At 36.6% G+C, this 15,794-nt stretch overlaps 1 protein-coding gene across 6 annotated transcripts in view; it reads right to left on the bottom strand.

Annotated features, from left to right (window-relative positions):
- The window catches only part of arhgef12a (Rho guanine nucleotide exchange factor (GEF) 12a), a 103,884-nt gene that overhangs the window by 47,696 nt on the left and 40,394 nt on the right, over positions 1-15,794 (bottom strand). For all 6 annotated transcript variants that reach the window (XM_062060208.1, XM_062060211.1, XM_062060212.1 and 3 more), the window contains exon 2: positions 7,702-7,722. In XM_062060208.1, the coding sequence (XP_061916192.1) occupies positions 7,702-7,722 (21 nt within the window). The remainder of the gene's footprint in view (positions 1-7,701; positions 7,723-15,794) is intronic.

Here is a 15,794-nt window from a genome sequence, read left to right as displayed (position 1 = left end):
TTGGGGACCACTGCCTTAGAGCACTTGAAAGCTGGATGAAAATGAATTGCTTTCTGAGTTACTACTGTTACCCTTCCTTTTTAATAAACCTTCCACAATGTCACGGCCGTCTTCATAAAACCCTCAATTACAGTACGACTAATCGCTCCTACGTTAATGTTTTCCAACCCTGCACAAAATGAAAGCAACCTCAAGTCAATAACTTAATGTCCTTTTGTCAAATACTGTTAAAACTTGAGAACATTTGACACCATTTCTTACAACACAAACGAAAACGCTTTATTTTACCTCTCACACACAACCACTGAGTTGTGCGTCATGGTTGATTATGCAAATGCAGTGTTTCCCATAAACTGCCAAGATACCTGTGGCGGTGGGGGCGTGACTATGGGCGTGGCTGTGGGCGTGGTCACATGACATCATCAAGTAATTTGCATAATTTACTACAATGATTTGATTTTCTCTAAAAAGGCTCAAAAAAATGTATACTTACTAATTAATAATAACAGTTTTGTTTTAAACGTCCATCCATCCATCCATCCATCAATTTTACAATATAATTACAATACTTTATGTACATATTTATATACAGATTTGAACAATAAGTTATTCACTGAAATATATTTATTAATTGTGGTTCTTACAAAAAATATATCTTATAAAATATGAAAGCTAAAATGTCTCAAAGCTCTGCCCCTTTAATTAGTGCATACTAAATCATTTAACTTTAGCCTACTACTACAACCATATTATTTACCAGCAACATAAAGTGAAACAGAGGCAGAGGTGTCCTGCCACAGTCAGTAACAAATAAACAGAAAACAGTAGTGGTGGTAGATAGACACAGAGCTTCATCAAACATCTGATCCACTGAACAAAGAGCTCCAAAAATCTTGAACTTTAGACTGCCATCAGTTTTACTCCCTACACTTAACCATGTGTTTCCTACTGCCTGCAGACTTTGCACCCTTTGTTATATACACATGTTGTGTTTCTAATATAAATACATTTAATAAAGTCAAATACAAATAAGGCAACAAGAGAAGTATCCTACACTTCTCTTTTGTAAAGTAAACCTGAACAGCCGATATGGGCATCTACATCAACTATATGATTTGCCTGAGAAGCTGGAGAGGACAAAAAAAAAAAAAAAAAAAATTGTTTTATTTTATTTATTTATTTTTTTATTAGTGGACGGACGTAATTCTTTCGTGGCGGGCCGCCACAAATAAATGAATGTGTGGGAAACGCTGAAATGAGATGCCGTTGTCTAGTGCTCCAATGCCACTCACAAACTCTAGATTTCTGGGAAACCAACGTTTTTTAAGAAAAATAGGCCTCAAAGCTTCAGACTTCCACATTTTAACCAACGCAATGCATAATGTCAGCATAAATTTTCATACTTGGCCATGGCGCATTTGAAAAAGTGAGTATAAAAACATGTGAAAAGCATGAAAACGCTTGCTGAGAAAAGTGATACGTGCTTTAATTTCAAAGTCTCCAAAAGTCTCCACTTGATTTGTCGCTCATTGATAACTGCAATCGAGAAGGCTCTGATTACTCACTAAATATAGCGACAAGATCGCAACATTGTAGGGATGGGACGGTTTATGAAAAAACATCTGAAATGTCCAATTGACCTGACCCGGTTCGGAGCGTGTGTTGTTCGGATCATGGGTGCAGATGTCAGTGGGGGACAGGGAGGATAAGTCTACTTCATATTTATCTTGACAGTGATCAACCCACCCTTAAACACACACACTTTTCCAACATAAGATAAACATTGACGATAAAACAGAGGAGTAATGTTTCGTTATTTATATGTATTTACATCTCAGCGTTTGTGTGCCAAGCCAATTGTGCGTTGAAGATGTACATACATTTTAATTTGGGATACTAAAGAGGAACTGGTAGCTGCACCTGTTGAGGTCTACTATGACTACTACTACGGGGATCTCATGAAACCTATCTTAATGTTATGCACGGCTGCAACCTATTATTCTGCTACTTCTGTCATTGATAAAACAATTTTTTTAAAACAAGCAGTGCAAAAACTATAGGTGGGACTCTGGGCATCTCAGGATTCAATTACAATTACGATTATGGGGCTACGATTCGGTAACAAATGTTATATTTATGCATATTTAATTATTATATTGTAATTGTTATTAATCTACTTGGTAATTTCCTCTTCTTAGCTGGTTACTCTCCGCTGTAACAAGGTTCCAGTTCGACTTCTGTTGAAGTGTACAACATATTTAGCACTTTCTTGTTTCACTACTTCACATTCAACAAAGCTTATCGCAGCGGCTATCATAGTTTGTCCTCTCCTCCTTCGTCCGTTTGTGGCTGCACTAGGTCTGCATTTTAAAAAACATCTGTGGGACTTTACCATGTATAAACAGTAAATATTTAACATATGTCAATCGATTCAGAAGCATTCACATTCCAATCGTGATGCGTCATAGAATTTATATTTTTTCCCACCTCCAGCAAAAATTCATACATAATAGCCCCATGTTTACATTGTTTTTAATTTGATTTAAACAAAGAAAGCTAGTGCTGATAAAACGATCTTGGATCGATACATATCTTCCGGAAGGCGAACTTGCCAGGCACAGATTGATAAAAGTTGAATCCAAGGAATATAAATCGATATATTGATTAATCGTTACGCCCATAGTAAACATGTAACGCATGTTTACTATGGGCGTACATGAATTCAGTACTTTTATAGGTACCACCGAGTAGCAAATTTTACAATATTTCAATATTTTTGTTGTATATGCAGTGTTTCCCATAAACTGCCAAGACACCTGTGGCGGTGGGGGCGTGGCTATGGGCGTGGTCGCCATGACATCATCGAGTAATTTGCATAATGTACTACAATGATATGATTTTCTCTAAAAAGGCTCAAAAATGTATACTTACTAATTAATAATAACAGTTTTGTTTTAAACGTCCATCCATCCATCCATCCATCCATCCATTTTACAACATAATTACAACACTTTATGTACATATTTATATACAGATTTGAACAATAAGTTATTCACTGAAATATATTTATTAATTGTGGTTCTTACAAAAAATATATCTTATAAAATATAAAAGCTAAAATGTCTCTTAAAGCTCTGCTCCTTTAATTAGTGCATACTAAATAATTTAACTTTAGCCTACTACTACAACCATATTATTTACCAGAAACATAAAGTGAAACAGAGGCAGAGGTGTCCTGCCACAGTCAGTAACAAATAAACAGAAAACAGTAGTGGTCAAATACAAATAAGGCAACAAGAGAAGTATCCTACACTTCTCTTTTGTAAAGTAAATCTGAACAGCCTATATGGGCATCTACATCAACTATATGATTTGCCTGAGAAGCTGGACAGGACAAAAAATATATATACTTTTTTTTTTTTTTTTAATTTGTGGCGGACGTAATTCTTTCGTGGCGGGCCGCCACAAAAAAATGAATGTGTGGGAAACACTGATATGACGTTTCGTCCGGTTGGAAGACTTGACCCTGGCTCAATTAATTGCCGGGCAAACAGGCAAATTCTTAGCGGACTGAGTCGGACTGACTCTTGGTAATGCTGCAATTTCCTATGCCAACAAAGCACGAATGCCTGAAAAAGCCCTCAAGACAAACTAATAACTATGTTCTAAAAAGTAAGGCTCCACTTTTCAAATATGCACAAGCTCGATGTTACTTTACATTGGATATTTCACATATGTACTATTGATTAGCATTTGTAATTATTAGTGGCGATTGCAACACCTCTAAATTTGGTATTCAAAGTTACAACTTAGACAAGACTGGCACCATCAACTTAATGGCAAAGACTACAGCTGGCAGCCGCAACAGGAGCATGCTCACGTGTTTGGTTGAGGAAGGAGGCAGAGGCAATGCTGCATTTGGGTGCATTAGTTTATAATGCAACCAGTACAGAATCATCCATGTTTGAAAATGAGATCACGATCATTTAACGATGAATCGTGCAGCGCTACTTAGAACAGCTAACGACCAATTTAAATAACAATTATTGGGGTGACGATTCGGTACAGACTCGATTCAACGCGATTCTTGCTTTAAACTGATTCTCGCTAAAAATTTTTGCTTTATCAATTGTAATACAATCTTTTCAAAACAGGTCACAGGTTACAAAAGCTCATTTGGCTGCTGATGTACGACGTGTGCGGCGAGTAAGCGTGGAAATGGACCAAAAAATGTCTTATTAAAAATAGTATTTTTATTAATTCAGAATCATATTAATTAAGAATTGTGATTCTGAAAGAATTAAACTTTTCCCAGAACCCCCCACCCTCTGTGTTAAATGTTGATTTTAATCATCACAGGTCCCCTTTAGGTTTGCACTTTATTAATTTCAATGTTGGAGTTAATTTCGTATTCGTACAATGTGAAATGCTCCTTGTCTGTATACAAAGGTATGTTATACGAGACAGAAGTTTTGCTTTCCAGAGATTTTTATTTTGTTTTTTTATTTTTTTTCTAAGAACAAATTCATAAAAACATATGTAAATATTTTGCTGAAATAAGATAGTTAGTGTATGTTCATGCCTGTAAGTTGTATAATTGTTGTCACTTTTTTTTTTTAAACTACTAGTTTTTGATTAGATAAAAGCAAAACTTGTTTAGCATTATCTCTGTAAAGTAAGAAAGTAAGTCGGAAAAAACTGTATAACCTTTTTTGTACAATGAAAAAAATATGAGATTTTATTTTCAGACCATATTGCTACGCCTGAGTACAAGCAGGAACCATTGTGTTAAAAATGTCAAAATATTACACATTTTGTTAAAAATTTCAAAAATATTACTAACAAATAAAAACTACATGAGCTCAATTTGCTCTATCAAACACACACTATAAAGATTGAGCCAGACATGTAGAGATGTCCGATAATATCGGCCGATAAATGCTTTAAAATGTAATATCGGAAATTATTGGTATCGGTTTCAAAAATAATTATTTTTATTTTTTATTAAATCAACATAAAAAACACAAGATACACTTAGGTATGCGGTCAGGTGCAAGCCTGGCTCAGGGAGGAGGACGCCCCTGCCATGCAGAGTCCCCAGGGATTGTACCAACTAGTCCTTTCAACAAATTCAGTGCACCAACCCAAAAAACCTCCCTCCCCCATTTACACTCATTCACACTCATTTACACAAAAGGGTTGTTTATTTCTGTTATTAATATTCTGGTTCCTACATTATATATCAATATATATCAATACAGTCTGGAAGGGATACAGTCCGTAAGCACACACAATTGTGCGTGCTGCTGGTCCACTAATAGTATTAACCTTTAACAGTTAATTTTACTCATTTTCATTAATTACTAGTTTCTATGTAACTGTTTTTATATTGTTTTACTTTCTTTTTTATTCAAGAAAATGTTTTTAATTTATTTATCTTATTTTATTGTATTATTATTTTTCAAAAGGACCTTATCTTCACCAGACCTGGTTGTCAATGAAATTAGATTGTTTAAAGCAGGGGTGGGCAATTAATTTTTACCGGGGGCCGCATGAGCAACCCGAGCACTGCTGGAGGGCCACACCGACAATATTTCAATTAAATTTTGCACAAATTATTTTTGATATACCGTAAGATAGATAATAATAATAATAATAATATTTTCATTTAACCTAACTTATCTTTATACAAAAGCAGATGGCTTTTGATGGTTTTATTTTTAACACTTTCTTACACAACACTTCCTGATGTATATTACAATACTAAAATGTCAATTTCTGTCACTTCATCCTGCATCCTCTTTGTTGTGAACACAGCACGTCTGTAAGGTGATTGGCGAAGGAGGAGGAAGCGTTGCTGTTGCGGAAATGAGGAGTGAGGATTGGTTTTCCTTTTGGAAAGAACGAGATAAGTTGAGCTGTGTTAGTATAGCATGCTCAATAAAAGTTTAAAAAGAGCGTCAGACTTGGTGTGCACTTCTTCTGGACGCTACAATTGATGTCACAAGTGGGATGAAATGCCTCCCAGTTCGCCTTGCCATCAAACCTGGGAATCTTCATTGAGGGCGGAATTCCCCCCGTGGCAAGCAGCGTGGCTGCACCTGTAAACGCTGTCTCTCTCTCTCTCTCTCTGTCTCTCTCTCTCGTTGCGGCGAGCTCCTCACGTGACACGTACCTCCCGATGACGTAGCACACAAGCAGTGCAGTATGCGCAAAGTTTTACTTCTGACACCAATTGTAGCGTCCAGAGGTGCACAGCAAGTCTGACGCAATTTTTAAACTTTTATTGAGCAAGCTATACTAACACAGCTCAACATATCTCGTTCCTTCCACACGCACGTCTCACTTCTCATTTACACAACTCAAGAAGACAACATCTACTTCAGCAGGTCGTTACACTATATTCTTTAAACACAGCAACATGTGTACCACAAATAAGCACACGGCTTTACCTTTACTTGGCAGTCCATGTCTTTTTTAAAACACGCCATTCGTCATTTTTAGCGTCTCGGGGATAACCGGGCATCACTTGTCGCTGTGCGCCTTCCCTCACAGGACATACGCACATATAACACTTTTTCAAAATAAAAGCAGCACAGTTGTATTGCACGATGTTTTTTAAAATTTATTTTGTATTTGTGATTGCCGCTGCGCGCACGAGCATACGTCCACACGGAAGTAATACAAATAACGCTTTTCAAAACAAAAGCAGCACTGTTGTATTGCACACTCGAAATAGATACTTTTTTAAATGTATTTTGTAATTTATAATTGGCCTCACGCGGGCCGGACAGAGACGTACAAAGGGCCGGATGCGGCCCCCGGGCCGCAGAATGCCCAGGTCTGGTTTAAAGGGTTCTTAGAACCAGGTCCAATAACCTTGTTACTTTGTTTAATGCATCCAGCGGGGCATCACAACAAAATTAGGCATAATAATGTGTTAATTCCACAACTGTATATATATCGGTATCGATTGATATCGGAATCGGTAATTAAGAGTTGCACAATATCGGAATATCGGATATCAGCAAAAAAGCCATTATCAGACATCTCTACCGACATGTATTGTTTCAAGTTTGGATAGTTCAACTTGAGAAATGTCACTATGTTACTGGAGGGACACAAACATAATGTGTTCATCTCTTCGCACAACAACCATGTCTGCAATGCACATGCAGCGAGCTAGTCTAATTCTTCCAACACACTCATCCAGCATTATCCACTGCCGCACAGAGAATAATAGCGCATTAACCTCTTGGTGTATGACTCATGGAAAGCGTGTCATGGTGTCTAACGTGACAGCCAGAGAGGATGTGGAGTCGCTCTGCTGAGCAAGGCCAGAGAAAGGACATTTCCTCCAAAAAAAAGGTGCCACAAGGCCAGACTCTGGCTTGGACCTCAGCAGGCCATGTATGGCTGCTACTGCTACTGCTGCTGCCTATACCGGCCCCAAATGTGAAAGGCCACTGTTCTGTTCACAGTGAAAGGCAGTGATGGGCCGCTCTTAGAAGAGGGACCCCTTTGTCCTTCGCTGTATGTGAGTTAGATGGGTGGGTGATGGGAGAGAGGGGGGTATGTTTAGTCTAAATTCAGAAGACTTCTGTGTTGCTGCAGCAGCAGTCAGAGTAAAACCAGCCTCATTTCCTTCATTTGTAGTTTTGCATATAATCAGCATTTGATGACACAATGCTTCAATCTTACCTGTTTGCTTTCCTGGGAAACCTGTGGGACAGAACAGAAAAAGTAATTGTTAGTAATCCCGCATGATGAGCTGATAGAAGGTGCAAACATGATGCGATCCTGAGACGCACATATTGGTAAACTCGATAATCCTGATGCAACATCAAAGTTCTCGAGTGGCAGATTTAAGCCATTTTCAGGTCAAATGTCCTCTGCTTCACAGATCTCCGCTATGTTGACAGTACAACTGTAATATGTATATCCTCTTCACTTTTGTGTCCTGTTTGAGCCGTAATGATGTAAAGATCAAACCATTTAGTGATACTTATAGGCACATCTGAATGCATGGAAATATGGCTCAGAGGCATAATCGTTGAATCTCACATAATATAACTGGTGGTGATACAGTATCTGAAATACTCATAAATTATAATTCAGAACAAAATAAACTATGACACAGTAACCCCCGCTCTAATAAGATACTTTGGCCAAAAAATAGAAGAAATAACACCACAAATAGACACCTCCTTTTTCCCCTGGTGGTAGAATCTTTAAAACAGAACAAAAAAAGTATGGAAGTAACCAGAGACTGCAAATCAATCAGGATTTAAGGACAAATGGTATTAATGAAAAACCGTGGTAAAACTCCTGATGATTAATAGTACCAATGGCCGCACTTTGTTAAACTCACAGACTGGCTAATGCTAGCAATGTAAAGAAACAACATACCCCAATGTGAACTTGTATAAACACATTGTTGTCTGAGCAACTAAGATATTTAACTGTGCACATTGTATCTACAAGCAGAGTGATCGATCTATACTTCGAGAAATACGACACGGACGGAAATGTCTACAACATTAATAAAATACCCTAAAACAATTACAAATTAAAACGGAAGAATATACAGAAGAACACTCGGGATAAAAATATGGCGTTTAAGAAGCCAAAACAATATTTGTTTTCTCTGACAAAAATGTATATATGTGTCTATTAAATTGTGTGAAATAAACGATTTTTCTGCGTGCCATATCCTTCATTTAAAAACTAGTGGCGAAGCGGCGAAGTTGGTAGAGTGGCCGTGCCAGCAATCGGAGGGTTGCTGGTTACTGGGGTTCAATCCCCACCTTCTACCATCCTAGTCATGTCCTTGGGTAAGACGCTTCACCCTTGCTCCTGATGTCTGCTGGTTAGCGCCTTGCATGGCAGCTCCCGCCATCAGTGTGTGAATGTGTGTGAATGGGTGAATGTGGAAATACTGTCAAAGCGCTTTGAGTACCTTGAAGGTAGAAAAGCGCTATACAAGTATAACCCATTTATCATTTATTATATATATTTAATCATACTGTGTATACATGTATATATATATATACACAAATATATAGATACATACATACATACATTTATGTATATATAAATATATATATATATATATAAATATATATATACATACAGTACATAGATATATATATATATATATATATATACATACAGTACATATATATATATATATATATATACATACATATAATATATATATATATACATACATATAATACATATATATATACATACATATATATATATACATACATATATATATACATACATATCTATATACATACGTATACATACATATATATATACATACATACATATACATACATGCATACATTTACACTACCGTTCAAAAGTTTGGGGTCACCCAAACAATTTTGTGGAATAGCCTTCATTTCTAAGAACAAGAATAGACTGTTGAGTTTCAGATGAAAGTTCTCTTTTTCTGGCCATTTTGAGCGTTTAATTGACCCCACCATTTGTGGGGTCAATCCAGAAACTCAAATCTGCTCAAAGGAAGGTCAGTTTTGTAGCTTCTGTAACGAGCTAAACTGTTTTCAGATGTGTGAACATGATTGCACAAGGGTTTTCTAATCATCAATTAGCCTTCTGAGCCAATGAGCAAACACATTGTACCATTAGAACACTGGAGTGATAGTTGCTGGAAATGGGCCTCTATACACCTATGTAGATTTTGCACCAAAAACCAGACATTTGCAGCTAGAATAGTCATTTACCACATTAGCAATGTATAGAGTGTATTTCTTTAAAGTTAAGACTAGTTTAAAGTTATCTTAATTGAAAAGTACAGTGCTTTTCCTTCAAAAATAAGAACATTTCAATGTGACCCTAAACTTTTGAACGGTAGTGTACATATATGCATACATATACATATATGCATACATATACATATATACATGCATATACATATACACATACATATACATATACACATACATATACATACATACATACAGTATATATATATATACACATACATATACAAACCCGTTTCCATATGAGTTGGGAAATTGTGTTAGATGTAAATAGAAACGGAATACAATGATTTGCAAATCATTCTCAACCCATATTCAGTTGAATATGCTACAAAGAAAACATATTTGATAAAAAAAATTTTTTTTGCAAATAATCATTAACTTTAGAATTTGATGTCAGCAACACGTGACAAAGAAGTTGGGAAAGGTGGCAATAAATACTGATAAAGTTGAGGAATGCTCATCAAACACTTATTTGGAACATCCCACAGGTGAACAGGCAAATTGGGAACAGGTGGGTGTCATGATTGGGTATAAAAGTAGTTTCCATGAAATGCTCAGTCATTCACAAACAAGGATGGGGCGAGGGTCACCACTTTGTCAACAAATGCGTGAGCAAATTGTTGAACAGTTTAAGAAAAACCTTTCTCAACCAGCTATTGCAAGGAATTTAGGGATTTCACCATCTACGGTCCCTAATATCATCAAAGGGTTCAGAGAATCTAGAGAAATCACTGCACGTAAGCAGCTAAGCCCGTGACCTTCGATCCCTCAGGCTGTACTGCATCAACAAGCGACATCAGTGTGTAAAGGATATCATCACATGGGCTCAGGAACACTTCAGAAACCCACTGTCAGTAACTACAGTTGGTCGCTACATCTGTAAGTGCAAGTTAAAACTCTCCTATGCAAGGCGAAAACCGTTTATCAACAACACCCAGAAACGCCGTCGGCTTCGCTGGGCCTGAGCTCATCTAAGATGGACTGATACAAAGTGGAAAAGTGTTCTGTGGTCTGACGAGTCCACATTTCAAATTGTTTTTGGAAACTGTGGACGTCGTGTCCTCCGGACCAAAGAGGAAAAGAACCATCCGGATTGTTATAGGCGCAAAGTTGAAAAGCCAGCATCTGTGATGGTATGGGGGTGTATTAGTGCCCAAGACATGGGTAACTTACACATCTGTGAAGGCGCCATTAATGCTGAAAGGTACATACAGATTTTGGAGCAACATGTTGCCATCCAAGCAACGTTACCATGGACGCCCCTGCTTATTTCAGCAAGACAATGCCAAGCCACGTGTTACATCAACGTGGCTTCATTCTAAAAGAGTGCGGGTACTAGACTGGCCTGGCTGTAGTCCAGACCTGTCTCCCATTGAAAATGTGTGGCGCATTATGAAGCCTAAAATACCACAACAGAGACCCCCGGACTGTTGAACAACTTAAGCTGTACATCAAGCAAGAATGGGAAAGAATTCCACCTGAGAAGCTTAAAAAATGTGTCTCCTCAGTTCCCAAACGTTTACTGAGTGTTGTTAAAAGGAAAAGCCATGTAACACAGTGGTGAACATGACCTTTCCCAACTACTTTGGCACATGTTGCAGCCATGAAATTCTAAGTTAATTATTATTTGCAAAAAAAAAATAAAGTTTGAGTTTGAACATCAAATATCTTGTCTTTGTAGTGCATTCAATTGAATATGGGTTGAAAAGGATTCGCAAATCATTGTATTCCGCTTAAATTTACATCTAACACAATTTCCCAACTCATATGGAAACGGAGTTTGTACATAAAAAAAGTGCAACATTAAACAATTTCAAGTCAACTCAGCCTCAGATTAACTTTTCTTTCCACCCCCCAGCCTGGCTAACTGGGCAGTAAGAGGATATATGGGCTTATTGTTCTTCCACCATAAAAGTGGGTCAAAATCTAGTTTCTAATGCAATATGGTCTTAAATCTGCTGCTATAAAAACATTTGTTATTGCTTTAGCCCGAGGAGAGGCTGCTTGAATGCGGTGGTGACGCTTCAAATGGGTTAGCACGTTTGCCGTGTTGTCAGAAGCAGCTGCTGAACAATGTCGGCAAACCTCCGTCTTCCATTGTTGTATCGCGCAGCCAAAGTGTTCCCAAACGGGAGATCTTAACGAGGCAGGAGGGTCTTCCAGCTCTGGCTTTTACATGTTGTCCTAGCCCGGTCGTTGCTAGCATGCCGTGTGTTGTGCCTCGGTGTGCATTGTTTACACAACGTGCGGTATGCTACTTAATATGTCCGTGTGGAAACTCGTTCGGTACACCTCCGAACCGAACCGAAACCCCCGTACCGAAACGGTTCAATACAAATACACATACCGTTACACCCCTAATATACATACATACACTAGGGTTGTGTGGTATACCGGTAAAAGTAAAGTATTGCGCTATTAATGACTCAAAAACGGTATTTTACTGCTTTTCAAAAATACCTGTACTTTTTTCATTGATTTAATGTGCGCCGCGGGGACAATGCTGGTATACAAGCTGCAGTGCATGTTCATCAACACACACACACACAGCACTTGCGAGCAAAAACAGTGCAAAGACAAAGACAGAAGATGGAGAATAAACATATTTTGGCTTAAAACACAACGGTAAAGGTGGAGCTATAAACACAGAAGTGCTGCTCTAAAATATAGCTAGGAATAGCTAAACATGATTCATTACACACCATGGAAAAACACAATAGTTCACAGTCACCGCTAACATCAAGCTAGCGTTCTTGAATGTAAACAAAAGGGTGGGTTTACACAGATATCGATTGTAACGAGATATCAAGTACAGGAGTCATATCTAGTTGATACAATGATTACATAGAGATTTTTAATCAACACAAAGTATTGTTTTCCCTTTTTTTTTTTTTTTATGTCAATAAACTCTGGAAATATGTCCCTGGACACACGAGGAGTTTAAATATGACCATTGTATTACTCGGTAACTACTTGGTATTGGATCGATACCTACATTTGTAATATCACCCAAAACTAATGTATAGTACCCAAACAACCGAAGAATAAGTGCTTCTTACATTTTAACAGAAGTGTAGATAGAACATGTTAAAACAGAAAATAACCAGATATTAACAGTAACTGAACAAATACGTTTATAATTCATCCATTTTCTACCGCTTGTCCCCAATTATTTTGACAAAAAAAAACACAATGAGAAATGACACAATATGTTACTGCATACGTCAGCAGCCAAATTAGGAGCCTTTGTCACCTGTTTGCTTACTTACTACTAAAAGTGAAATTTTTTTAGTATGTGCAAAAACCTTTTTTTGATTACAATAAGTTACGTGTTTAATTTATCATATGATTTTTCCTCAAAATAAAGCCAATAAGGCGATTATTTTCGTCCCAATTATTTAGAAAAGGATCGAAAAACATTTTGATACCGATACCTAAATATCGGTATCGGGACAATTTATAAATATTCTGTTGCTTTGATTAACCGTTTAAAGCAGGGGTCCCCAAACTACGGCCCGTGGGCCGGATCCCGCCCGCCAGCGTCCAAAATCAGGACCGCGGGAAGTCCCAAGTATAAAAAAAAAAATATATATTATTTTTTTCTGTCTTTTCTTATCCACTTTGTACCGCTTGCTACTCATGGTGTCTCCTAGCCGCTCAGGCAAATCATATTGTCTAAAAATGCATTTTGTCATCGATAACGTGACATCATCGCACGCACGGAAAGTGCGCTATATATATATATATATATATATATATATACATATATATATATATATATACATATATATATATATATACATATATATATATATATATATACACATATATATATATATATACATATATATATATATATACACATATATATATATATATACATATATATATATATATATATATATATATATATATATATACATATATATATATATATACACATATATATATATATACATATATATATATATATATATATATATATATACATATATATATATATATATATATACACATATATATATATATATATATATATATATATATATATATATATATATATATATATATATATATATATATATATATATATATATATATATATATATATATACAGTATTTTTTTTTTTTAGATCAATAATTTTGGGGGAAAAAATTATGAAAATATGTAATATAAAATAAATGTGTACTAAGAATGAGTTATATATCAATAAATCGATTTATAGGCTCCAGCACCCCCGCAACCCCGAAGGGAATAAGCGGTAGAAAATGGATGGATGGATGGATGGATGGATCTTAAATTTCAAGTATATTGATCTGTGCTCGGCAAGTTCCGGGTGATAGGTATCAATCCAAGATTTAAAAAGGGAATCGATCAAATGTATCGGTACTAAAAAAAATGAAAACATGGGATTTAAGAACAGCATATTTTATATGAAGTTTGATACATTTAATAATGACCTTAAACGTTAAGTTTATTTATAGTCTGTGATGCCATTAAAACAAAAATGGCAGAAACCTACGACGGTCGAGAAAGGTCATAAACGCAAACCCTGCAAGACAATATCATAAATTACAACACACAAACGTTCAGCTAAAGCACAGTTGCAGAAGCCACAACAAAGACAAGCAACACAACAAAACCGCAACACAACTTTAAGCCACAAAAGACGCGACCGACACGACGGAAGTGACAGCGGAGCAAGTTACATCGACACACATACTTGTGGAACACAACACCTTGCAACTGGCAGCCGAGGAGAAGCCATTCCATCAGAAACAAATAAATAGAAGACATAGATAGATAGATAGATAGATAGATAGATAGATAGATAGATAGATAGATAGATAGATAGATAGATAGATAGATAGATAGATAGATAGATAGATAGATAGATAGATAGATAGATAGATAGATAGATAGATAGATAGATAGTACTTTATTTATTCCTTCAGGAAAATTACAATTCCAGCAGCAGTGTACAAAATTGAGATCGAATTTAAAAAGTAAAAAGTAAATAATGGGGGTATAAATGTAAACAAAATAGAAAAATATTACAATAGAATAAAAATAAAAAGCAACAATGAGAATAAAAATATAACAGTAAAATAAGAATATAACAAGAGAAACTAGGCAGTAGTGACCATGTTATGAAAAAGTATTGCAGTGTTATTGCTTTGCATCCCCTGTCATCCTAGTATCCCCCCTCCCCCTCGGAGAGGCGGTGTACAGTCTAATGGCGTGTGGGACAAAGGAGTTTTTTAGTCTATTAGTCCTGCACTTGGGATGAAGCAGTCTAGCACTGAACAGGCTCCTCTGGCTACTGATAACGGTATGCAGAGGGTGACTGGCATCATCCAGGATGCTCACTAGTTTTTCCTCAGTCCTCTTCTCAACCACCGTCACCAGTAAGTCCAGTTTTATTCTGATCGTAGAAACGGCCCGCCTGATCAGTTTCTCCAGTCTGGAGCTGTCCTTCTTAGATGTACTGCCCCCCCAGCACACTACGATGTAGTACAGAACACTGGCAACCACAGGCCAGTGGTTGCCAATGTTAACTAACACAGACATGGATGAAGGAGGCTATGGAAATTAGAAGCTAGAATACAGATATGGCCAGAACAGGGAACTGTATTTGGCAGGTTAGTCTACTGTTAAAATGTTGGTTACGGGCAGAGAACAGAATACAGATATGGCCGGGTCAGGGAACTTTATTTGGCAGGTAAATCTACTGTTAAAATGTTGGTTACAAGCAGAAAACAGAATACAGATAGGGCCAGGTCAGGGAACTTTAGTTGGCAGGTTAGTCTACTGTTAAAATGTTGGCTACTGTACTTTTCTTGAACATTGCTTAAATACTGAAAATGAGGAGAACATGTTTCCTCTTGTTAATTCAACCTAAGGTGTTGGTTACACCTTATTCAAGTAAGATGTGAACATATTGGCCATTAATTGTTGTTATTTACTTGTTTGTATCCATAATTTATTTATACTTA

This window comes from Entelurus aequoreus, linkage group LG10, assembly GCF_033978785.1.
Source record: "Entelurus aequoreus isolate RoL-2023_Sb linkage group LG10, RoL_Eaeq_v1.1, whole genome shotgun sequence".
NCBI lineage: Eukaryota > Metazoa > Chordata > Actinopteri > Syngnathiformes > Syngnathidae > Entelurus > Entelurus aequoreus.
This window is presented reverse-complemented; position numbering and strand designations above follow the sequence as displayed.